The following is a 26,772-nucleotide window of genomic DNA, read 5'->3' as shown; positions in this document are numbered from 1 at the left end:
CAGCAACTTTAAACAACTCCTCCTACTCGCTAGTATTTCACATGAACTTCTAATCTGGTTGCATTTAGCTTCTCTAGTTTTTTCAAGCTAACTGTCCTGCACCCTCGTTTTAATAAAACCCGATTAACACACTTGAGAGTCAAACATGAACAAAAAATCTCCCATTCCCTCCGAAGTATGGCATTCATGAAGATATCATGAATAAGTAAACATTCTCTGGGGTTCTGTTTCTTTTGTCTAGCTTATTGGTGTTGAGAAACCTTCTCCTTCATTTATTTATGTTGGTATTTTATTTCCTTATTGAGTTTCAAAGATGAACAGAGAAAAATAAATACCAAGGAAAGAGCTCATAGGCTGAAATGACCAAGGTTTTTCCCAGGGAGGTTAAAAAAACCTGTGCTTTAATATGAAGGTTCTGGTGCCTCTTTATTTCTTTTAATACACCTGCTTTCTATATGGAGTGCATGTCAGTCTGTGTATGACAGTAGCTAGCAAGCCACTGTAGCAAAATCCTATTAATCAATGTGCAGGAATCCAATTTCTTCTTATAATTCTGATTTAAGGATATTGCATTCCAGGCCCTTAAATTACTATTGTGCCTTGAAGTGACGCAATCCTACCTAGTGCAGGCTTATTCAAATGGCAGAATACGTACAGAGCAGACAGCAAGTTGGGTTTGCACAGACCTCACCGAGGTCACTGACACACTCCTGCAGCACATCCAACATTCCTTACCTTTTTCCAGATCCGCTAGGGAGACATCGCACTGCAACACACTTGCAGTCCCAGTGGGAAGGCAACGTGGCAGATCAGGGCAGCAAGCAGACTCATTCTTGCTTACCTGACCTTGCAGAACCCCTTAACAGATCTTGGTAAAATGATCAGATCTCAGCAAAATTATTGCTCAGACTCTCAAATTTAAAAAGTGATTAGTTGGTAAACCTCACTGAAAATTAACAGACCTTGACAAATGCTAATTGGGTAGGCAGGATGCTTATCTTAGGACTGAAGAGATAGTCTGTATTTTGTGTCTGAGAAAATCTAAGCACTATATACCTGAGCCTCATACGCAATTAATACAAAATTTTAATTGTTTCATGCTGACAGGGTCCATTTTTCAAAGCCATGGGAATTCTTCAGTAGAATTAAATCCGATTTGACCCTTGTACATGGCTAACCAATATCTTTACTGCAGCACTAACTGTTAACACACTCACAGCTGTAGTTTCTTAGCAAAGGTCCTTTCCAGAAATGAAAACGGAGGTATTAGAGCGCGACATACTTTTTGTGTCCTACTTCATAACCTCACCCCTTAGATGAACTGTGAAACTTAAGACTAAGGGACAAACATCACTAAACCAGCCAAACAGTACTATTTTTATTCTCATGACAAAGTCAAAGGGGTTTTTTTTACTGCTTTTCAGAGGCAAAAGTCATGTCTCTTCCAACTGAAGACAATAAAGCCTGTAAGGATGCTTAAAAACCTCACATTACCTTACCGGCTTGCAGCAATGAGTATATAGATGCTACATTGACGAAACATCAAGCAGTAACATGCTCAAATTTCCACTTGTACTGCAAAACAAAACAAAGGAAACCCCAACCTGGTGCATAATTTTGAAGCTGTAGCCCTTGGGGCTAGGGTCTTACAGGTTAAAAAGAATTTTTGGCAGAATTTGACTTTTAAATTTGTAGGACAAATATAGAAAGCAACGGTGATCCAGTGCAGGCAGAGCTCCTCCTTTCTGAGTCACTCGGTGCAGATGTTGCAGGAAGATGGGAGAAGTGCTGTATACCTGCAGGTGTCACCAAGCGAAGGTACTACAGAGATGCTGACCTTTCAAAGGGGTGCGAAGAAAGCCTCCATAATCTTTCTCAGCTGAAGATTTATTCCACTTCAGTGTTAGGGCCAAATTTTAACCTGGCTCGTTCTACCTACCAAAAAAAAGCAAAAAATCCCAGCCAGAAAAAAAATCTCTGAAACAGAAAAGATAATCTGCTCTGACAGTCCTTGAAGAGGAATGCTGTGTCACAGTGGAGAGCTAGCTGTACCACAGCAGCAGGTGGTGAGACTCAGTGCAGGCTAGAAGATCTCACCAAGATCCTTCTGGAACGAAGGCACTGAACTACCCTCACACTACACTACTTTTTTTAACAAACCACGTTTAATCCAAAAAGTGGAACCACCTAAAAACTATTGTTGTTTTGGAGCTATTTTTAGTTGAAGAAACCAAACTGCAAAGTAAACTGGATATTAAGAAGCTCAGACTAAAAATACTTGACAGCAACATACGATATCTTTGGATCAGAAGACATGGTTGAACTAGTAAACAAGCTACATACTCCTACAACGCACTCACCAGCACGTTATGGGTGAGACTGGCAATACACGGTCCATCCACCTCCAGAGAGAGGACAGCATGTAAATGGGATGACCTCTGGCTAAAGTCCATCTACCCTCGTAAATGCTCTCCTCCAGCACTTGCAAAGGGAGTCTCAAGGTGTAGGTCTAGTCTGAGTCCCCAAGTCATGACACAAAGGACTCCTCCATGGCCCTAGCAAAAGACACAGGATGAGGGAGACAGAGCACAGATTTCATCCATCCTCTCTTCCTCTGCATGCCTTCATGCCCCAGAGACCTTCAAGGGAATGGACAGCTCTGCGGAGCAGTTCTCCCTTCTCTTTCTCTGCTCACGCTGGGATTAGCAGACATGTCCCTGGGTGGGGACTGAGGAACAATGAAAAGTTGGCAAGGGAACAATTTTGGATGCTGTTTTAGTTGCCTCAGCGGTTAGATGAAGGCCAAATTGCTTGCAAACTCAGTTTCCCCAGTACAAGCAATGCAAGGAGAACTAAATCCTTTTTAAAAAGTGTTGGGTTGAACTTGGCAAATGAGGATGTGGTATCTCCTGGCCATAAATCAGAGCCTTTCAGATCTCTGACAGAAAAGTGCAAGTCACTCCTCTGGAGGGCTGAGAGTGCATGAGGCCACAGAGAAGACAGTTCCTGAGTCCAGAGCTAGGATATTCATGTGGCAGGTAATTAGTTGCTGACTAAGGACTTTCCCCAGTAGCATTCCTCCACTGTGGCTTAAGAACTGGAGAGGCTGAAGTGTGTTGGAATTAATTCTTCTCTGCATTTCTATCAACCTATCCAAATTTTTTTTCTTTTCTACTCACCTACTTCTACTAACAGATGTGCACTGTTCTATGAGCCTAACATCTAGCATACAGCTTGTCAACTATCAGTTTAATCCCTCGTAATAATAACTGACTAGGGTTTAGGGGCTCTGTCTTTCACCAGTATCCCTGTATTTCTGGTTTTTTTTCCTGTTTATATTGACTGATGGCCTGATGTAATTTGGTTTAGTTTCTTTGCTTTTAGCAGTGAAGAAGAGAATCTTTTCTCAACAATATTCTTTGTAGGAGCACTTCTTGTTTTGCATACAAAACACAAGCAAGCAATGAGTTGTGTGGTTGTATCAGTCCTGGCTACGCGTACATGGCTCAGCAGGCAGCTCTGAGCACTGGTTTTCCCATCACATATCACGATGGGCACGGGTGCACAACATTTTAAAGAGGCACAAGAGTGTGCCTAGAATAGAGTCACACAGCTATTACGCCGCACAAATCAACATCAATGGGATTTTGCAGATTTGTTAGGTATCTGTCTCTTAGTTGCCTGTGACCAGGACAGGTAAATATGAGAGTCTGGTGTTTCACACTCCAATTTCCTAAGCTTCAGCTAGTGCAAATCCATGTTTATTCCTTCCTCTGCACAACTGCTTTGCTTGTTGTCGACATTAAGAATCATTGTTCTCCCGACTCTCGGTGTGTCACATGGTGGGTGTGGGAGCTTTGTGATTTTGCAGGTTCAGCCTCTGGTGTCAGCACTCCCTCCATTACAGCATCATAGGACAACTTCAGTTCATGCTAGACACTAGCCTCATTCTACCTTCTGACCTGTTCCAGCACTATTCAGTATAGCACTCATGATCTGGTATTCATAAACCTTTTCCCTTGGTTGTTTTTATTTTCTACCATTCCTTTCCATGTGTTGCCCTACTGACATCATGTGCTCAAAATAACCTTTATGAATGCATTTAACCTTCTGGGTACGCTTATCCTTCACCCCTGCTTCACCTGACATGCCTATTACTTTCCTATATATAGGCAATATGTCTTGCATCCACAGTTTCACAAGCTTTGAATTTTGTTTGCTGAATCGCTGGAATTTTGTGTCACTTCCTTCACTGCCCTTTAAAGGGAAGAATATTCCCATCAGAAACTACCCTCGATGGTCTACATTTGGTGATTCAATTGGGAATAAGTAGGTTGCAATAGGTGAAGATCATGTGGATTAGTGCTCAGATACCATAGTAAAAGGGACTTTGGAAAACAATGAGATTAATAGGTTTCAGGGGGAAAAAATCACATTATGAATTCTTATAATGGGGACGCTATCAGAAGAGAGGTGGTAGAAGCTTCATCAGTTAGCAACTTTTTGGCAGAAATCGACAACTCGAGAGCTAATCATAGATAAAGACTGTACATCAGCAAGAAGTGTGAGAAGACAACGAGGTTTCTAAGTTTCTTACACTGTGATCTGTTTAAGCACGAGTGTGCTACCTACTACTGTACTTTATGCTTCCCCAAAGTCAAACTATAGCCCCTGTAACATACCCTAGCAGAGCAGAGGTTTGACGTCCTGCTCCTCTCTGTAACGGGATGTGGTTGGTGGAAGTGCACAGATTAGCAAACAAAGCCGTGCCTAGCCAAATGTTATTAGCTGGATGTTTTCACGGAGCTATGGCATTATGGAACTTCAGCAGAAACGTAAGTCTCACTGACCAAACTGATGGTCTTAGTAGGTTAACAGCAAAATCATTACTTTTATTTTCATCCCTATCTAAAAATCATGGAGTTTTAGGCCCTAGGCATTCTAATAAAAGTGTTAGCAAATAAAATGTGTGTGTGTATGTATATGTAAATATATAGAGAAATTCCAACCGCGTTTAGTTGATGGTGTACTGAATGTTCTGAAGACCACTATTATTTACTGAAATAGAGCCCTAGCAAGACTGACTAGTGTGCAACATAATCAGGGGTCTTATGTTGTTTTCAGAAACCTAATGAATGAACACATAGCATTCACTGGTTTCCGACATGACAGGCATATGGTGCTCATAAATAAATAAAGAGCATGATATTACAGTTATGCTGATACCAGTGAGTGGTAACATTTGGTAAGCTGGCAAGTTGTCTCTTCTATCTTACCTTGACAGCAAAAATATAAAATCTCTGAGTAACAATTTATCGTAACTGATAGCTTTTGGAGCTTCCTCTCACTAAGTCGTGTTACTAGGTTCCAAAGGAAACATTAGACCACTTTTTAATGTATAGCTTCAGATACATTTTTTAAAACCATTAAAATTACATAGAAGGTAACTGTGAGCCACAACAGCATTCAGCAACAGTATCTACATACCTGGGAGAGACTCACAGTGATACAAAAGAGCACAACTGAAATCCTGAAAATGCCCAAATAGCTGCCTACAGGACCGATACTTCTCTCAGGTTTTACAGTGGTTCATGGTACTTATCAAAATATGGGTGACCCAGGTTCAATTTCCAAATCTCTTTAGGGATTTAGGAACCTCAGTTTCACATCTTTCCCAGGAGAACACCCTACCTACACACCCCTCTTTCCACATGTCCTCACCGCTTGCCCGAACTGTCACACTTCCACCAGTGGCATCTGCAAAATTTGCAGGATATAGGAGTAAATTTCTTTCTTCCACAGTTGCATTCCAAAGCCACAACCAAATCCCTAGCAGTAAGTCATCCTGCTGTCCCATTCCCAAACACAAAATACATATTACCTCAAGCAATTGGGATAACAACATCGGGATAAGTTGCCTACTGAGTTCTCTGCAGCACAATAAATGCTGTACATCAAGTCCATGCCTTTAAATCTTTAAACTCATTAGTCTGACTGCAAACTTAGGCAGGTAAACACCATCCAACCAACAACTAACTCTAGTCTCATTCTCATCTCAGAGTTCATCCAGCTTCCTCAGTTTCCTGTGGTACCTACAGGCCCCACAGATGAACCACGCTTTTCAAGCCTCACTGCACTGAACCCTAGCCCTAGCACAACACCACAAGCTCTAATCAGGCCAGAAAATGTCCAAAATGGGTGGCAACTGAAAGAACTACCTTCCTGGGGTGTTTGTGGTCACCTCCTTTGGGGTAAGACTAGCCTAAAATTTGGAGTTAACGTAAAGTTTAGGAGAGAAATATATTCCTGAACACTAAAGTGTTTAAGTGGTCTTTAATTTGTCTCCATATGACAGAGGTAACCTCTCTTTGGATAAACCTAGAGTTAAAGTGAAGATTAAGACTGAGAAACAGCTGGAAGATATTTTTCTTTCTGTGGGTTGCTGAAGTAATATATAGGCTGGTGCTGGTTAACACCAAATCAGCCTCAGTTTGGTCATAAGATAGTGAAGATCATCCATCCAAGAATTGGAAGCCTGTGTTTGGTTTTGTTTGTGTGTGTTTTTCATAGGATATGCCACACAAAAATAAAGGCTTGTGTTGACAGTGGACTGAATAGAATAGAGGTAGTTCTTCTATGGCAAGGTATCACCCCTTTGGGATTTAAGTTACAATTCTCGAGGAATCCCAAGACTGGAAAATCATACCCTAGATTCTGTCAGGACCACCAAAGTAGGAAGAGGTCTGATGTTGGCAGGGATGAAAGGTAAAACCGAGTTTTGAGGGGTTACTCCTCGATAGTAGAGGTTATCTTCTTGTGATAGTGTTAGTGCTAGTGATACAGCTGGTTTAGAGGAAAGAATGGGCTGGGGAACTGTATTTATTCCTGAATTTTATTGGGATTGCCATCTTAACTTGAGGATGTGAATACAGTAGCAGAATGGCTGTAGCATAGCTTATAGGATGTATTTTGATCTGTTAATGGCCAGGGTCACTTCTGGTTTTAGAAACGAGGATGTGTTATCCTGCCCCAGTAGGATGAAAACTGTACTGTACATGCTTTGGATCACAGCAGTAACAATTCTTGTGCTGAGGCTGCCGTTAGTGTTTGATTTAAGGACAGAGCTAAGGTCTGAGAGAGAACTGGGTGGAGAATTGTGTGACCATCTTAATCCTTGAGGGAATATCAAACAAGGAGGACCGTAGTCGTGAGATTGTGCAGGATACTTACAGGACAGCAGAGTCACCTCTTTCAACTTTAAACTACTGTTAGGTTGAAGATTGGGATAAGAGTGTGAGAGAAATGAGATTACAGAATTGTGGTTCCAGGACCGCTGGGGTTTGCAATGGCTGTGGCACCAATGACAGTTGTGGACCAGTTTAGGAAAAAAAAGCAAGGACTGTTGATATTCTACATGAATCCCATAGGCACCACAGAAATAGGCCGAGGTTTGGCACACAGAAAAATCTAATGGGCAACAATTTGGGCTGAAGATACACTTTCAGTTTTCATAGGGTCTGTGGGCCTTGTAGCATGAAGGCAGCACTGTACCACAATTTAGGTCTATTGCTGTAGGGGCTTCCTTGCTTAGTTTAAGGCTACAGTCGGTTGGAATCAGGTTTGTGCCTTAAGAGAAAAGGACCAGAAAAGGCTTGTTCATTACAGGAATCTGTAAAGGCTGCAAAAATAAGCAATTAGGGACATACGAGGTAAATAAGTGTGAGGGTTTTTTATTAAGAAATGCATCCTAGAACTCAAGTTAACGACGGTATTGTGGTTGCGTTTGGATTTATGAGAATGACTCAGACTAGAGCAAGGGCTGCCTGGTGAGCCCTATCTAAATGCAAGAAGTTTGTCCTTTGTTGAGACATAGATGTGGAAAGTTACAGTTTGGTTTTGGATCCTGGAAGACCTGTTGTTTCTGTTGAACCAAAAGGCTAGGGTTTGGGTTTGGGTCTGTCAAAGTCATCCATCGTCCACTTGGGTTGAAAGAGGCAAACTCCTAAATACACCTACAATTAGTTCTGGGATAGCCAAGGGGTTTTTTTCTGGCCTTAATACAGGAGTTTGGGTAATGACTGCAAAACTAGCAAAATTCACCATTCTTGTAGATGCCACAGACACGCAGAAGTGGCTGGGAACAGCCAGGGAAAGGAAATGGGATGGGATGGGCTATGTCTGGTTTTAGGTGAAGTTCATCTTTCAGGTCCACAAAGGGCTGAGAAGTTAAAGGTACACCTAAGCGGTTTGTGTGTTGCAGTACTCTACTGAACGCTGAACATCTTTAGCTGGGCTAGCACTGAAGTTCAGGTCACTGGGCCAGAGTTTAAGGTTACGATTTGCCCTGGATCAGAAGCAGCTGGTGTGTCAGGTTTAACACAATGTTCCAGACCAACACGAGCAATACTGGGAGAAATTTTGGGGCAGAGTTAGCTGACCTAACTGGATTAAGGTTAAGGGCTTGTCATAGCTTCAGCCAAAAAGCAACGTTTACGTCTGGGTCCTGCTAGGGTTGCTAGGCTTCAACCTGAGTTTGTCCTGACATATTAAACCAAATGATTTAATCTGGAGAGCCTGAAGGATCAAGTAGGGTCGATCAAGTCTGAAAGATCAAGGTGACAGCATGGCCTAGTATCATAGAGGGCATGAGAACTGGGACAATGACTGCTGAAAAAATCAAATGGGGCCAAGGTTAGACACGGGGCAAGGAAGGCCTAGGTTTAGGGCTAAGTGTTGTCATTATGGTTAAGGTTTGGTACTGGAGGGACTGAAGAGCTTCATGAAAGTCCCTCCTGTAACTGATGCGTTGCTCTTTTTTCTAAGGGAGAAAGGGACTTTGCAGGAAAAAGTCTCGCAGATGGGGGAAGTAGGAGAAAGAGGAACAAGAGACACCAGTACTTACCAAGACTTTAGGACCACAAGGGAATGGTTTAGAAGTCTATACACATGTGCACATCTGTTTTCCCCAATCTTTTAACCTTCCTCCCATCCTTCCTGTCTCCCTGTGAGTCTCCCTTCCCCCCAACTCCCACAGCCCTCTGCCTCTCCGTGTCAGACAGACGTTCCTTTCTTTTTGTTCCTCTGCCTCCTTCCCAGTCCTAGCACAGGGCAGAGGCAGCAAGAGAAAAACAAGGGAAGCAGCTTTACCACGTTTTTTCATCCTGTGTCCAAACCAGTAAAAAAAAAAAATCACGACCACTACCACCACCACAATACTAATGGCAGCGTAGCCAGGGGGAGAGAGGTCGGTGAGGGTGGCAGGGGTTTCACCACGAGCCTTCAGGGAGGGGTGGCAACATGTGAGGACCACCAGCCCCCAGCGAGCCGGCTGTGCCCTGCGGCCGGCTGGGCAGCCGTGCCCCCCGCAGCCCCTGCACCCGGGGGCACACCTGACTCGGAGGGCAGCGAGACCCCCGCGGGGCACTTGTGAAGCAGCGGCCCCTTTGCCGGCCGGCTCCCCGCCGCACGGGGGGGGCATCCAGCTGTTGGCAACAGCTGTGTGTCAGCCCCGGCTGGGCCGCGGCCGGGCGCGGGGTCCGCCCCGCCGCCGTCCCCGCCCCTGCCAGGAGGAGGAGGAGGAGGAGGAGGAGGAGGAGGAACCGAGAGTGCCCGACCCGGTGGCTTTTAGGGGGGGGGGAGGCCACTCAGTTGTTAGCGCCCAGGCCCTGCGCTCCTCTCGCAGCTGCTGCTGTTGCCAGCGCCACGGCCACCAGGCTGGCCGCTGCCCGGCCGCCCCTCCCGCCGGTACCGACCTCCGCGCCGCCGGGGGCTGCGGGGCGCCGCGCTTGACGAGGAGGAAGCCGGGTTTGCCGAGGCAAAAGGGAATTGCATTGTAACTGGGTGGCGGGGGGGAAACGGGGGTGGGGGGCAGAGAGAAGGAAAAAATAATAATAGTACTACTAAGGAAGGAGGAAGGAGCGGGGCTGACCCTGGGAGCGGGTCTCGCCGCCCAGGACCCGCACGCCCCGGCGGCCACGCGTGGGTGCAGAGCGCGGCGCGGCGCGCAGGGCCGGGCGGAAGATGCACACGACGCAGAAGGACACCACGTATACCAAGATCTTCGTCGGGGGGCTGCCCTACCACACCACCGACTCCAGCCTGCGCAAGTACTTCGAGGTCTTCGGGGACATCGAGGAGGCGGTGGTCATCACCGACCGGCAGACGGGCAAGTCCCGGGGATACGGCTTTGTAAGTGGCGGGGGCGGCCGGGCCGGGGCAGGTGGGCGACGGCGTCGCGGGGAAACTTCTGCGGGGGCCGCTGGAAGGAGCCAGGCAGCCCGGGCTGGGGGGCGGCTTGTGGGGGCGGTTTTTTTTTTTATTAATATTCCTCCTTTTTTTATTATTTCTCCTTTTTTCATTATTCCTCCTTTTTTTTTTATTCCTCTTTTTTTTATTCCTCCTTTTTTTTATTCCTCCTTTTTTTTATTCCTCCTTTTTTTTATTCCTCCTTTTTTATTCATTCCTCCTTTTTTATTCATTCCTCCTTTTTTTCCCCTCCTTCCCCTCCCTCCTTTTTTTTTTTTTTCCTTTCCCTTTCGCTCTCCCCGCTGGGCAGTTGGCAGAGGCGGGGGGGTACTGAAAAAGGAGAGGGGGGGGATGGCCTCAGTCCGCGCAGCGCTGCCAGCGCGCCTGTTGCGCCCCGATAGGGCCGCGCCGGCGGTTATCAGCGGCGGCGGAGCCCGGCCCGCGCCCCCCGCCCTGCCCCGGCCCCCGGTGCCGGCTCCTCGGCGGGGCGGGCCGGGCCACACGCCGCTGGGTGGCTGCCGGGGGCGAGAGGCTTCGCTCCCTGCCCACGGGAAGGGATCTAACGCGCAGCATCGCCCCGTTAAGGTCACCATGGCTGACAGAGCTGCCGCGGAAAGGGCTTGTAAAGACCCCAACCCCATCATCGATGGCAGGAAAGCCAACGTGAACCTGGCCTACCTGGGCGCCAAGCCGCGGATAATGCAGCCAGGTGAGGATGCGGCCCTGGATGGCTTTTTCTCTCTGTACCTCAGGTTTCTGCAAAGAGTACAACTTTTCGAAATGGCAGCGCTGCCCTGTGCATTCCTGAAGTATGCTCACTGCCCGCCTGTGCTTGGGTGTGATTTTTAAATGCAGCGTGTAGCAACTGCCCGGCTATTCTGTACATGTGCCTCACTTAAAACCCAAAAGCGATCAGAGATAAGATTTCTGCAGCTCCCCAGGAAGACTTGCACAGCTCCAACACTTCACTGGTTATTCCCACTGCCGGGAATGTGGTGGCGCTGACCATTTACAGTAGCGTTGCAGGGAAAGATTGGCCTAGGAATGAATCGCTTCCAATGTGTGCAGTCTTATTAATACAAACGATATCCCAATGCAAACTCCTCAAGCAGATGGGAGCTATTACGCAGACTTTAAAATGAAATGGCTCTTCCTAAGACCACATCTGAGCCAAACTGATCTCCCAGCCGCATCCCCAACTGCCGCTTTGCAGCAAGAGCGACAGAAGCGCAGTGTGTACACGGTTGTGCTCTGAAGGAGGCTGCTCTGAATTCCCGTGGGCTTCGCCTCAGGAACACCTGTCTGAGTAATTAAATGCCCATCAAGAAAAGGAGGGGTTTATGCTTGGGCGCTTGACGAACAGAAACAAAGTGAGGATTTGGCCCCCACGCTAAGTCCTCATGAGTAGAGGTGGCTCATATTAAACTCTGTAGAAAGTATGCAAATGCACTGATGAGTAGAAAGTACCATGTAATCCTTCAGATGCTAAAGTTAGGGACGAGAGTGGAACATGACATGAAGTGTGAGAACTTTGTGCTCATTGTTTAGAAAATGTTCTTCTAAACATCTCTAGGAAAGTATGCACGTTACTGGTTTAAGTTCTGTATGCACTTGTGTGTGTGGATTGATACATTTTGCTTTCTGATTTTTGGTTCTACAGCCTTTCAGGCATCATCACTGGAGGTTGTTAGTGAAGGCTGTTACTCTTTGTGTGCGTGTGTATATATAGCATAAATAAGTGGCCAAAAGAACACCCATACAGAGAATGTGATGTGTTTTTGTTGGTAGGTTTTGCCTTTGGTGTCCAGCAGCTTCATCCAGCTCTCATACAGAGGCCTTTTGGGTAAGTCTGTTCAGTGGGACCTCAAACAGGGGAGGAAAGATCTTTTTTTTTTAAAAAAAAAAAAAAAAGGAAAGAAAAAGTATGATCCTTGAAGGCCTCTTGCAGTAGCATCCTTAAAACTGACCAGCAATGCTGAACTCCTCAGACTTATAAATGCATACCCGTAAACGTGCTCACCTTGACGGTCATGTTCTAAATGCTGCAGCTGAGTCAAGTTGTGTGGGACGTGTCCCTTCCACCTAAGCAGTCCAGTCCCATATGACCCTATGATAAAACAAGGAGGTATGACTTGATGCAAGATTGCTGTGCCCCATTTCTCTTTTTTTTTTTCAGCTTGACTCAATGTTATTTATCTCTTTCTAATCTGACAGGGATCGTTTACAGTTAAGATAACTGATCAGAAGGATATGATGATAAGAGGTGGAATAGTTCTGTTTGGAATTAAACTCTGTAACCAGTAGACTCAAACACAAACAAGCTAAAATGGTGATTAACGATGCATGTATGTTTTTTTTTCATATAGTCAATAGACCTCCGTGTGCTTTTTTCATTTATTTATTTATTACAGTAATGAAGTGGTGTTGATAGCTAAACTGTGTGCTTTTATTTAATTGAAAGAGCTGTAGTGAAAGTTTTTTGGGGGGGGTCTTTTTAATTTTGTTTTTGTTGTTGAGGAGTGACTTTGCCATGGGGAGCAAAGGGCCTTTTTTTTTTTCCTTGCTTTCAAGCTGTAGCCTGTGACTTTTTTAACCATATTTTGTAGTGAGTGCTAAATTGTGTGATTTCTTGATTTTTAAGTAAATCAACGTATTGCTTGCATGTTCATAATTTGGGAGGGGGTGCGGATTTTGTTCTTGGGAGGGGTGTGGAGCTCCTTATTAACAATGTGCGTCCATTTGGGCTTTCTAATTTGAGATTTTTTTTCTTTAATCTATAGCACATTTCTCCTTTACTTGAGTATACCTAACTCTTGCTTCTTATTGGCGTATAATTAGGAGGTGAAGTCTGCTTTAAACTTTCCATACAGTGTCACTTCACTAATGCACACTGACTGAGACACTCATTGCAAAATAATGCATTTTGCTAATTAATGAGTAAGCTAACAATGAAGTAGGAAAAATGCGTCACAAATTTATTTTGTTTATTTGGCTAGAATAGCTTTAGAATATTGTACACATCTGTTGTTCAGCAACGATAGCTTCTCAGTAGTTTGATATGTCCAAACGGTAGGAAACAGTTCCTGTCCTCAAAACTGTAGGAAGGTTTTCCTAGAAACTTCACATGCTTTTAAAAGAGAGTGTTGATTCTTCTGAGACACATGGGGAGGTTGTGGAAAACTTTGTGTCGTCTTCTTTTTTTCTTTTTTTACCTTCTTATGATTTTCCTCTACTGTATTTTGTTCAACTACCCTGAAGTGTGAGGAGATGACAGTGTCTATGCAGTGAAAAGTTGAGGATGCCTGTGCTAAGGTGGGCAGGAAGCGGAGCCTGTTGTCTCCAGACCTGTTAAAGCACTTACTGCAAAGAGGAACCAGTGGATTGCACAAGGATCAGCCGTGGAAAGACTGAGTTATTTGCTGAGCCCAACAGAAAAGGAGAACCTGTGGCAATCACTTGCTTAAAGGACTGTACAAATGTAGGGCTCTTTCTTGCTTTCCTTACCCAGAGCCAACAATAGATCATGTATATACTGTTTAGGTCAGGGAAATTCTTCAGCAGGCTGAATAGGGTTTTATTTCTAATGCAATGTACATAAATCTGAAGAAAAGGAATGGTGGTTGCAGGGTCATGTATATATGAAATTGGTCATTTTAAATCCTTGGCTTTTGTCTTTCTTTTACTATGTGCAAACCAAGGAGATAACTAATCCTACATCCTCCTCAAAATTTCCGGTGACCTGGACCTTTTCTAAAGAATGTAGTTCAGATTAAGAAGAACAGCATTCACTAGGATGAACGAGCATCTTCACTCACTATATTCCTTGACAGTAATAGGGGTTGTTTCAGTGCTTACATGAATCTACTTTTATGGAAGAGTTCACTCTTGGAGAGCGTTACATGGATTGTACTGAAATACATGATCACCTTGAAGCCTTTCTTCCTCCTGTGCAGTTGGGCTTTTGAAAAGTACACTTTACTAATATGCTGTGTAAAGTGGGTCATAGCGGTGATTCACTACCAATACTCAGCTAATCCATACACAAAAGCTCCAAATATTTAATGTTGGGGTTGATGGTGGGGTTTTTTTTTCCTACTGGAGTGCTAATTAGTGAGGTGCTGCCATATTCTGTTATGGGCAGTAGTGTTTTGATAGGGTTCCCCATGTATCAAACAAGAAACTGAAAATAATTGGATTATGTTACATTACTTTTACTGAGAAGATGCAGAAGTACAATATTCTGAATTAAGTACAACATTATTGTGGTGGAGGGAGCCAGAAACTAGATTAGCTTCAATGCATGAAGCATTTAAAATGCTGGGCATTTTTCTTTATTCAGTGCTGCAGAGATCAATTCATCCACCAAATAACATTTCTCCCTGCTCTTTACATTCAGCATCTATCTTACTGTTGGTGTGTTTGTAGAAAGCTTTTGATCACAGGACTGGTTATCTATACAGCTCTATTGTCAGGATTGTTTATTAAAAAAATATCTTTGAATTCAGTAGGAATTTTTGGAGAGGGAAGATGACTTTGCCTCCTAAAATAGCTTTTCTCATTTTGCTTATATAAGTTTTACTTTAATATAGGTGGGAAAATATGGGGTTATACAGAGGTATTGGTGTAGGACATGACTTGTTCTGTTGGAAAGGTTTTTTTTGCCTATTTATTTTCTGTCTAGAACTTGCACCTTGATCAAGGTGGGAACAGTCCCATTCTTCTTTTTAGTAAGACCAGAGTTAAATCCAAAGCTAGTAAGTTCATTATCAAATGGTTAGCTGATAATAACCAAGCAGGTAGTATCTTCCAAGGGTTAGGGAATTCTGCTGTTTTTCAGAGAGAAGGAAAAGCCCTCTCTTGAGTTTATGATCAAAAGACCTGTATAATACTAGACTATGGATAATCTGGAAAGAGGAAAAGAAGCCAGAACAGTCAGAAATTAACCTGCAGAATGCTAAATGTCCTTTTAACAGCATCAGATACCAATTTAAAAGGAAGCATGTTAAGGGTCTTGTACATCTTGATGTTTACATAACCTGTTTCTGCTATAAGGAAATCTACTCTTTAATTATGCTTACAAACCCAGATTATGCCATGCAAGGGCCAAAGCAAAACATTTAGTTCAAAGTTGGCTATCTACTTTCTCAATAATTTAATGTTGAGGGTCAATGATGTGCTACTAGTGCTGTATTTCTATATGCCACAGCTCTCTGCATTAGTCTAGAAAGTCCTTTCTTTCCTTTGAAACAATTAGCTTTCACTTTATTATTGCTTATAGGATTATTTTTGAGGTCTTACTTAAACAATTCTGTTCGTAGAATTCTTCTGTAACAACGATGAAGGTCTTAAGGCACATGGCAGGGGTGTTATGTCATTCGGTTTTGAATATCCCCAAGCTGCAGTTGCTGCTAAAGTTAAACGTCGCTTCCCTTTTATTGCAAAAGCATAAAACAGTAAACATGCATTCCAAAATACAAACTACTGCCAGGAAAGAAAGCTTAAACCATGTATAATTCTCACACTCTTACTCTCGGAAGTAAAGCAGCAGCTTTTATTTAAAGTTAAGGATACTCAGGATATCCAGCGTAACTGGGAATTGCTTTCTCAGCTTTTGACCTGGCAGAACATTAAAAGCAGTTGGGTTCTGAATGGCTGAGATCTACATGTGCTGGCCTCTGCAGTAGGTAGACGTTTACTTTGGCCATATAAAGCCATTTTACTCGACTCAAAACAGTTGTAGCATGACAGATGATCAAAAATAGCCCTACTGCAGCTTATGCTGTCAATCATCATGTGTGAAATGGCATGGTGGTGAGGAGCCTGCACAGGGTTTATGTTTATTGTAGGATAAGATGTGGCAAACAGATAATGTTTCGTAACTTCACCACCTGTTAGTTTCTTGGCTTAAATAAAACAAGTCACACGTTTTAAGTGGGAGCACATGTATCTTTCTGTCTTGTTCAAGGATACGGCCGAGTGTCCTAATGTCTTCTAAAAAATCTTAGTAACGTCAGTTCAAGTCAACACAAGCAGCTAGACAAGCTTGCTTAGCGTCTCTTCTGTTAGAATTACTTTCTTTCATAAACGCTGTATGTAAAGATTCCTCTGATGTGGTGTTAAATAGACTCTTAATGATGCAGAAGAGGCTGTCGGTGACTTCAAATTTGGATTTATACCTCTTTCCTTAATACTTTAAAAACGTGGTGTTATATTTATTAGGATTGTATTTGATTGGTGACCAATACAAAATGCTTGTTTATGCTCATCCACTCTGTATGGAGAGCTCAGGTAATGATGTATATTTAAATGCACAGAGCCAGCTTAAGTATGCTTCAAATGCAGTTCTGGCTAATCACTTCATAAATTAGGTGAGTGTTAAAAACCCAACTTATGGTTTTGTTTTATGTTTTCTTTCCCTTCCCAATCCCTATTTGTCACTCTTCTTTTTTTTTTCCTCCCCCTCTCCATTTCTCCCTTCACATAATAGGAAATTAATTTCATTGACATGTTGGGTTTTTATGATTGTGGTGTTCATGTCTTAAACACGGCAACTGAACATTTCTCTCTGCTAATATTCCTATTCAATCAACTGAGCTCTTTTTTTCTTAAAAAGAAAACTAGGCTGTTCTAAAGCCTGACAATCGCTTATTTTAAACTGTTTTGCTATTAATCTAGTTGACTATGTCCCTTCTGATTGAAATGTTTCTTTGTTGACCACTTAAGTAAATCTTGAAGTTAAATGAAAAATGAAACAAACAAAAAAAAGCCCCTTTCCATTAAACCTTGAATTTGGAGAAAAGAGGACAGTTTTTACCGTTGCAATTTGCATCTGTGGCTTACAGTGTGCTAAAAGGTTGGTGCAGTCTTCAGAGTTGTCTGTAAAGGTAAAGTTCAGTGTGAAATAGTAGTAAATCTGCACAAGCAGTTTTTCATGGATTTATAAAGATTCACTGACTGGAAAGGAGTTGCATATATGAAGGAATTTTCTGTGGAAATCCAGATGCCAGACAGGGTTATGAATGTAAAATGAGAATTATATTGAGTAGATTAATTTTAAAAAATCATAGTATATGATAAAATACAGCTATGAGATTAACTTGTATGTATACTTGTGTTCTAAGACAACGATATGACCAATTTTCAAAACTGAAGGGCTGAGTAAGGAAGCAAGTTTTGTGACTTGGAGAAGATGGGAAAGTGTGTACTGATCTGTTCAGAATGGTTATTTCTTAAGCTGTAAATTTGATTTTTTGCTTTTGTTAAGCACCAGATCTATTTAGACTTAATCCTATGCCCACCTCCCAAAAAACTCTATGCTGTATGTCTTGCATAGAAATAAACAAGCTGGCACAAAGCAGGACATCAGTGGCCTGATAATCAAACAGGTTTGACCCTTGTGTCCTTACAAACTTTTATAAAAGTGTGATGCACATGTACTTAGGAGTCACTGTTATGGATTTTAATAGCATCTATGTAGCTTCCCCTCAATGGCCTCTTGTGACGGAGTGAGCTGCACTATCGTTCGTTTGGAAAGTGTGATTCTTGCTGTGTTTACCACACTTGTGAACTTTATTTAAACTCCTTTGTCGCCTGTGTTGGTTTTTTTTTTTCTTATTTTTAATAAGGGTGACTGAGGTTGCAGAGAAATTAATGTGTGCTGAGTCTGCATAGCAACTTAAGTAGGGTTGCCACAATACACTCTTCCCCGCAGCCCCGCTCCCTGAGAAGACTTTACATAAAGTCAGGGTTCAAGCATTTTGTTGCCTTACTGGCTATTGTCAAACTCATTATAGTGATGCTGTCAAACTGCTCAGTTACTAATAATAAAAGCATTACAGGAAATAATTTTACTAAGAGTCGAGTAGTTAAGTGAGAAGCAAGGTAATAAAAATGACTTACAGGTGATTTGAAAACCAAATACCACGGTTTTCCAGATGGAATAATTAAGCTTACTCCTTTAGAGTTGTCTTAAAACTGACACCAGTAATCCTGGTCCTGCTAAAGATTTTAATAGCATTAAACATAATATCCTCAAGCAACATTAAACACTTCTATTTAACTCAGCTGTAATGCTGTGCTTTGGAGCGATGCATCTCCTCGGGCCAGTGAACTGATAATTGGTCCATTGAGTCTAGTTATTGTGGCAACCCTATGCACATAACAACAACTAAATTGAGTTTGTTTTAGTTCGGAGTATGGATATGACGCTTAGGCGCTGACTCGCGTACCAACTCTAACTCCCTCTCCCATCTTTCAACAGGATACCTGCTCACTATGTCTATCCACAGGCTTTTGTGCAGCCCGGAGTGGTAATTCCCCACGTTCAGCCTGCAGCCGCCGCTGCTTCCACTACGCCCTACATCGATTACACCGGAGCCGCGTACGCACAGTACTCCGCTGCTGCGGCCGCCTATGAGCAGTACCCGTACGCGGCCTCGCCGGCTGCCGCTGCCGGGTACGTGGCAGCGGGGGGCTACGGCTACGCGGTGCAGCAGCCCATCACCGCCGCAGCGCCTGGGACGGCTGCTGCGGCCGCTGCGGCTTTTGGCCAGTACCAGCCCCAACAGCTGCAGACAGACCGTATGCAATAGCAGATGGACTCCTGAAGGAAGCTCGCTCTTTCTCTTCCTCTTTTCAGCCTTCCAGTATAAGTAGTTAATCAGAGACAAGTGATATTAACTAAGGAGCTTTAAGGAAAGCGATGCTATTGCGAAACTAAAGATTTTTATTCCATTGTCTTCATACAGTATGCATCCAAATCATGTTGTTAGAGGGGAGGGGTAGTGCGGCATGTCTACTTTCAAGTATTGAGCCAGAAGAAAATGGGGGAAAAAAATACTGTGCTGTCATGAAAGAGTGGCAGGAGTAGCAATGGGACTTCATGTTCTCAAAGAAACAAACAAGAACCAAAAAAAGCAAAGGTGTACTTTTTACAGCATCAGGGAAGCAAAACTGCCTTTTATAAGTAAGAAAATGATATTTGAAAAGTTTGAACCAGGGAAAAAAAACTGAGTCAGCAATATGTAATCTTTATCCATTTTAAGAGGATACAAGCTTAAAGCACTGATTGTCCTTTCTAGCTTTCAGAAGTTGTCTTCATGAGATAGTACCTTCTCACTGTCTCACTAATGGGCATCGAACAACCCAAGGAAGATGGCCGGCTAGTAAGATGGCGGACAGGCACCAAAGTTATTTTCTTCTCTGTCCTCTGGATGAGTGGAACTATGGAGCAAGTGATGTGGAAGTAAGGGGTGCAACAGCTGTAGAGACAATCAATAACACAGACAGTTCTGGACAGAACACATCACTTGTGCTCATGTGATGAGCTTGTCACATCCTAATCCCTCGCCCCATCCCGTTTCACTTTTGGGAAACTTTAACTGCTGGTGTCAGCTATTCTGATTCTAAAATAGGATCAGCCCTTTACTACGACAGCCTTCTCTTTCTATTTATTGCATCTATTCGTAACTTGTGAATAAAGGCAGGAAGAAGCTTAATGAATTAAAACCTTTAAGAACTGTTTTAAGGGAATTTTCTTTTCTGAAACCATTTGTACAATTTTAATATCTATTTCAGGATTATATTTAAAATATTTATTAGCAAACATACAGTACACAAGGCGACTTTTGTTACCAAGACTGCAGTTCTTGAAGGGTTAATGGTATGTGATTTATACTGTGCCTTAATTGTTATGCTATTTAAAAAGAAATATTTATTTTGAAAGTTTTACTATGCTGCGCTCTAAAGAAAGCGACTTTAGATGTGACACTGTAAAATTATGTATTCATCTCATGGCATAAATTATTTAGTAGGCTTAGATGTAGCATATTAAATATTAACCTAATTAACTAAGGATGTTGACTTGGATTTATTTAAATTCAGTATGTGCACTGTATGAGGGTACTCTTAAATTAACATTTTTTTAGGTTTTTACATAAAACATTGCTAGTTCATTCTTTTCCCTCTACTACTTTTTCATGTAGACCTCTCAAATACATTAGTGCCGTTTTCTCACTCATCTGTATGTAGACTGACTATTTTTCCCTTTGCTAGAAAATGCTGCTTTACATTGTCCTGTGAAACTACAATACTTGCAATTTTTACTCTTGACAGAAATGGAATTTAATATTTTACACTGTATTGGATTTTTTTATACTTGAACAATTTCATACAAGGGAAGACAGGATAGCATTTTTATGGACTTTATCCAATGTCACTGGATCTATTTTAAGTATTCTGAATACTAGCCAGTGTTATAATGTAGACATGACTCTCCTGTGCATATTATTTATTCGGTATGTATATTGCTTTACAACGTTTCAGATCTCTTAATCTATTCACTTGTATTAAAACAATTAAAAAAATGTTGTAGCATCCCGTCTAGTGATGTTCTTGCTCAAATAGTCTCAAATCTTGTTTAGTTAAAACTAGGGGGGCAGCCTTTTATATAATTTTCCTTGGTCTGTGGGGTGAATAGCAGCATATGCACTGGCTTTACATACATACGTACATGAACTATATTACACAGAAGAAATTCTACAGAGAAGATGGAAAAGATCCCTCCTGAGAGTTATCATAAAATCATTCAGCGGAAGGGACTTTGGGAGGTCCCAGGTTACTTATGGTTTTGTCCAGTCAGTTCTTAAAATCCTTCATGTGAAGACTGTACAACCCCCCTGGGTAATCTATTCCACGGCCTAATTATCCCCATAGTGGTGGCGGTTTTTTCCCCTTCTATTTAGCCAAAGCCTCCCCTGTTCAATTATAGCCTTCATCTTTCATTCTTTGGCAGAGAGCCCAGCCCTGTCTTCTCAGTATCCTCCTCTCAGGCGCTGGGAAGTTGCTGTTCCCTTCCATAGGCTGAGCAAACCCTGACGCCTCAGCCTCTCCTCACAAGGCTCATGCTTCAGCCTCCAGCCATCCTGCTGGATGACTCCAGTGGAGCCACTCAAGTTCATCAACAGCTTTCATGTACTGGAAGACTCAAGACTGGACCCGCTGTGCCAGCTATGGTCTAATGAGCGCTAAGTAAAAGGGAATCAACAATTCCCTTGAGCTGCCATCTGTGCTCCCGTTGATGTACTTCTGCTGCCAGAGTTCACCACTGACATCTGCTCAGCCTGCCCCAAGCCTCCCGTGTCCTTTTCAGTAGAGCTGCTACCAAGCCACTCATGCCCTGGGGTATGCAGGGGGTTAGTGCATCAAAGAGAAAGGACTCTCTGTTTGTCCTCACTGAGTTTCATGAGGTACCTGTCCGCCTAGTCCTCCAGCAAGTGTAAATCCCTCCAAGGGGCAGGCCTGATCTCAAGTATATCAACCGCACCCTCCATCGGTCCACAGACCTGATAGTACTGCGGCCTGTTCTTTCCTCCAGGTCACTGATAAAGGCATCAGACAGGACAGACCTCTGAGGAGCTCCACTGTAACCCACCTCCAGACAGAGCATGAACCCTTTTGACCAATGACCTGGTCAGTTTTTTACCTATCTAGATTGGACCATCTGAAATTGGATACAAGGATTTCATGGGAGACTACATAGAAAGCTGTGCTAAACTCATGGTAGATACTCTTTGCTTTCCCCTTAGTGACAGATGAACTCAACACAGGAGGCACTTAGGTTGGTCTGGCGTGATTTACCCTTGTAAATCCATGCTACTCCAAATCATCTTCTCCTTCACGTGCACAGAAATTACTTCCAAAATTGCTCGCTCCATGATTGTTCTGTACTTCCCTAGATCGTCCTTCTCCTTTCTGAAGATGGGTGCATCATCTGCCTTTCTGCGGTCACGGAAGACCTCTCCAGTCTCCATGATCTTTCAGAGATAATAGTGAGCAGCCTCACTCTTAGCACCCCTGAGTGCAGCCCACCTGGCCACATGGACTTAGGTGGATTGAGATTCCTCAGGATGTCCGTGAATCAATACCCTTCCACACCTGGCAGTTTCTTTTGTCCTTGAACCCTTCCTGGAAGTACAAAGCATTGTTATTAAAAACCTAAAGGCCAGGGCACCTTTTTGCATATAGTACTTTAACTGGGAAGCATTGAAGTAGCTGCTCAGATCCAGCTGACGATGGATTTGTAATCTTCAGGAATATTCAGCATTTCAGTATCAGTCCAAGCCACTAATGACCAAAAGCCGTTGCTACCTGATGCCTAGAAGAAGCCTGTGTGAAATGCATGACAGTCTTGGCCAGTTCTTTGAGGAATGGGGTGGGGTGGTGGGGGTGGGGGTGTTCATATACTCTTCATATTAAAAATCTTTACTGCAGCTGTCACTCTTACAGTGACTTCAGTAGAAGCACAGGCTTGACTGCAGAATTTGAGCTATCCTTTCATTCACAAAAGTGGTGGTTTTCATCTGCAGAAGACAGCAGAAGCAAAACTGAAGTGATAGAAAAGACTTTTTCTGGTCTTGGGGTCAGACTTTTTCACCACGGAGGATTATGAGACAGTTGTCCAGAACTGGTACACCCATGAACATCCTGGGCTGATGCTGTCATGTTCTGTTTTTAACAAGCGCTTATAGTCTGGCTGCTGAGAAGAGTTGCTGAGCTGCCTTTTGCAAGCTGGCCTTAAGATCTGTGACTTTGCAGAGTGCAACATAGTGTTCTTTCTTCTAAGCAGCATGTAAACACGCAGCAGGGAGCTGAGTAGGAAACACTGAATAAATGCCATTTTCTACTCTCTTCTCCCATTTCCCCACCCTGGTTTTCCGCAGAGAGTGTCTGCCTACAAGACATAGTATCAAGTAGGAATTCAAATCAAAAATCCCTCTGAGTGGAAGACAGAGGACACTGATGGCTCTTAAGTATTATTTGATACAGGGTGAAGAAAGCATCTTTGCTCTACTTACATACACCCCTGTACTTACGTACACCCCTACACACAGACCTTTTCCTGCCTCCATCTGAAGGTGACAGGCACCCCAGGGTCAGGCGTGAAGGGGAATGCTTGCTGCCCTGGAGGGGGAGTGTGTTGTAGTAACATACAGGAACACAATAAAAGTTTATGATTCAGTTTACAAAAGGTCAATTGCATGCTAGCTCTATAACTTGACAGATTGAATAACCTCAGCAAAAAATGTAAATGTGCAAGTTCCACTAGCAAACCTAGCTGTGGGCATACAACACGAACACTAACTCTTGGTTCTGCTAAATGAGCAGCTGAACGGACATTTGTACATAAAATACACCTCAGCAACATCTCACATACTTGAAACGCCAATAGTTCATATTATCAGGACCAAATTAAAATAACTAAGAAATAGCAGTACTTAATTCTGAAATATGTGAATACTCAGCAAAAGTGTTAGCATTTTACTTGAGAGACAGCATATATGTAAGCAGCAAGAAATTGCACACAATACGATTTCTTTTACACTGAAAAGTGACCAGTGCTGAGTTCCTTGCAGAGGGAAGGGGAGGAGGGAGGCGCTGAAACTAGGAACCATTGCTGAGGAATGTGTAGATTAAAAAAGGTGTAACACATTCAAAGGTTACATTGATGACCTGGCTGCTAGAGTTGTCATTTTTCCGTAATAGTTGTATTTTCCTATTAACTAGTGAACATACCTTGGCATTACTGGAGTGCATTTTATCTAATTTTTATTGGATTTTTCAAACATATTAACTCTATCCCAGCCAAAATCTGCACAAGATGAAAGGACTGTATTAGGATTAAAATAATGAAGCAACCATCAAAAGCACCTCTTCGTCTTGTTCATCAGATGCTGAGCCATTTCAACTAGATGTGCTCAAAACTTTGTGAGGAAAAGCATTCTATTCTGAACCTATGTTTCAGTTCTAACGAACCTGCACACAAGATCTTAGTTGTCTTCAGTTCAATTTCAATTTATTTTCCAGGGTTTTGGTAGAAATAAACATGTAAGCAAGTATTCAGATTGCAAAGTATGTAACTTTTGTGTTTTTCTGTGTGCTTGCACTTCAAACTATTAGGTTATACTTCCTCAAACTAGCAATAAAACAGGCTCTGGGCAAAGTCTAACTGTAAAAATTTCAGGCCCTTGGGAAATTTTTTATGAAAAATTTATGAGCAAGTAAAAACTGAGGATTATGATGGAATTTGGCCTTGTACTTACCACCAAAATACACACTACTGTGGTTGGGATACAGTAAGAAGAATGGGAGGAATGGGATAATGCAAGAAAAGGAAAACCAGTTAGCCTTACACTGATTTTACTATTACCACATAATATAGCCTATTGGCTAGCAAGACTGTCTTACAAGACACTTGCTAGAAGTTTATATCCAGCTGTTCTTTGTCTATCCCTGAAAACAACAGGGAAATGCTCTTTTAAGCTAGTTTACTACTTTCATGCCACCATATTATTGGGCATAAGGATCCCAAGGAACATAATCATCAGATTGTTATACACTCCATTTAGCAAAACCAAAAAAATAACCTGACAGTAGCAGCAACTAAAGATTTTTAAGGACTTTGAAAATAGCATGGTTATGTGTGAGTTTACAAAATGCTTACTATGACCAATGAATGGGTTTGGGGTTTGTTTGCGGATTCTTTTTTTACCTCCAAAGCCCAGTCTAAAATGATGGGAAAAAATAAGTTCGACATAGTGTCAAAGAATAAGGATAAAACTACAACTATGATTGTGTTCAAATATGCGGATGTGCACATAGAACACAGAACAATTACCAGCTTTTCTCAACATAAAGAAAATTAGGTCTCAAATGTTTCCCAGTTCCATGTGTTGAGATGAGCCATGAATTTGGGCTAGCTTACACTATGATTATTTTTGACCTAAACAGTCTGGCAGTAGGGAGGAACCCACCAAAGTCTGTTTCACCACCAAGCATCTGAAAGTCAAAAAATGCTATTCAAATTAATTGGTGAGAGGTCTCTGAGATAGATATAATCTTTAGCTCAGTACCTTTGTGTTAACCTTTGGACCACACTTCACTGTGCCTGCTGCTGCTTCTCCCCTCTCCAGATGTGGCTATTGTGGGTGATGTGCTCCCCATCTCTACACAGAGCAAGGACTTTTGCAGGTGCCCACTCACTTCCTACTTAAGACTTAAACTGAGCAAAATGTTTCAGTTGTTTGGTTTTTTTTAAGAAGAATTAAGAATTAAGAAAAACCCCACAGTCTTTCATCTCAAACTTTACGAAATCTGGAAAAATCTTTACAAAAAAGTTCTTCCTATCCATAGCTCACCTTCTTCTGAATTTGCCAGTTCCATTTAAACCAGAGCAAAAGATGTCAAAATACCAAAAGTGACAGAGGCAGATCATAAGCAAAGCTCAGTGAATCATAGAATCATAGACTGGTTTGGGTTGGAAAGGACCTTAAAGATCATCCAGTTCCAATGGCCTGCCATGGGCAGGGACACCTTCCACGAGACCCGGTTGCTCAAATCCATCATCTGTCATTCAGCTGTTAAAGGAGTTTTGTCACTGCACTTCCAAAGGACATGAACCAATCTTTACCATACACTTGAAAAACAGAATGTTTTTAGCCAGAACTGGAGATAAGGGATTTTGCCATCCTGTGAAAATTTTCTACTTTTTTTTGTGTGTGTGTGTCTGGATTTGTAGTGATGAAAAAAATAAGCTAAAAAAATAAGCTGAAGTTTAAAACAAAATTCCATCCCAGAAAAAATTCAGGTAATTTTTTTAACATTTTGTGGTTTGATCATTTTCAAAAAACTATTTTAAAAAATATCATAAATTGTTTAAAAACAAAATAACCCTGCACTTAGAAAGTACCAGAGTAGAACGGATTTTTTTCCTGATGAGAACCATGACAATTGAATGGTTTTCAACAGAAACACATCAGTATGTTCTCCAGCTGCTTCAAAGGGAGAACTGATTACTTGCTCAAGGCTGTGGATTTCACACTGTTGCCAAAAACTGGGATTCCCTGGCTATTTGTTCAAACCACTGGAATTCGTCTCCTAATTTGTTCACTAGTAATATTTGTGAATGAAGATAGAAATAATGAAAGACAAATCTTGTTTTCACTGAGGATAGACAATTTGAGAATTTTTAATGCAGACAAGCAGACATAGGGAAGAGGAACAACCCAAGCACAACCAAATTGAAGCAGAAGCTCTTTTTCAAGGTATATCCAAACCTTTTTTAAGTGATGGTCAGTCTCAATTATAGTGTTATTTCTTCATCACACTAGCAATGAAGGACCTTAAAAGTGGACTGGTCTTTTGTCCAGTATGCTCTCTTCCTAGCTTTGGAAGCTGGTAAGTAGCGCGTCAGTGCAATAAGGAACACCCACAATTTCTTTTTCAATATATGGTTATGGAGTAGTATGTACTCTTTGGCATGAATGTATTTTATGAGCACTATTTAAGGAAAATCTGGTCTTCATAAACCAAGTCTTAAGTATCACAGTATGCACGTTTATGCATTATTCTTTCCTGATTTTCATTAATGTTGGCTTTTTTCCGTTATAGAACTACTCTATCCAGTAAATTCCTTTATCATTTTCTGTAAAGTGCATCCTTCCACTAACCTGAGTGCCATCATAATTTATA

The 26,772-nt window shown here is 42.2% G+C and overlaps 1 protein-coding gene across 2 annotated transcripts; it reads left to right on the top strand.

Annotated features, from left to right (window-relative positions):
- The first annotated feature begins 9,595 nt into the window (after window positions 1-9,595).
- Window positions 9,596-20,619, top strand: RBM24 (RNA binding motif protein 24). Of its 2 annotated transcripts, XM_037380678.1 has the most exons (5): window positions 9,596-10,188; window positions 10,831-10,954; window positions 12,034-12,088; window positions 18,506-18,700; window positions 19,326-20,097. In XM_037380678.1, the coding sequence occupies exons 1-5, from the start codon at window positions 10,021-10,023 to the stop codon at window positions 19,345-19,347; spliced, it is 564 nt and encodes a 187-aa protein (XP_037236575.1). In that variant the 5' UTR covers window positions 9,596-10,020; the 3' UTR covers window positions 19,348-20,097. The 2 variants fall into 2 exon arrangements, with proteins under 2 accessions (XP_037236575.1, XP_037236574.1); XM_037380677.1 differs by having other exon boundaries at window positions 18,506-20,619.
- Window positions 20,620-26,772: the final 6,153 nt, after the last annotated feature.

This window comes from Falco rusticolus, chromosome 3, assembly GCF_015220075.1.
Source record: "Falco rusticolus isolate bFalRus1 chromosome 3, bFalRus1.pri, whole genome shotgun sequence".
Taxonomy (NCBI): Eukaryota; Metazoa; Chordata; class Aves; order Falconiformes; family Falconidae; genus Falco; species Falco rusticolus.
This window is presented reverse-complemented; position numbering and strand designations above follow the sequence as displayed.

Excerpts from the sequence above, each read along its gene's own strand:
- RBM24 (XM_037380677.1), top strand. The coding sequence starts at position 10,021 with ATGCACACGACGCAGAAGGACACCACGTATACCAAGATCTTCGTCGGG. Across the intron at positions 10,189-10,830 it reads AGTCCCGGGGATACGGCTTT|GTCACCATGGCTGACAGAGC; the intron begins GTAAGTGGCGGG and ends CGCCCCGTTAAG. Across the intron at positions 10,955-12,033 it reads GCCGCGGATAATGCAGCCAG|GTTTTGCCTTTGGTGTCCAG; the intron begins GTGAGGATGCGG and ends TTTTGTTGGTAG.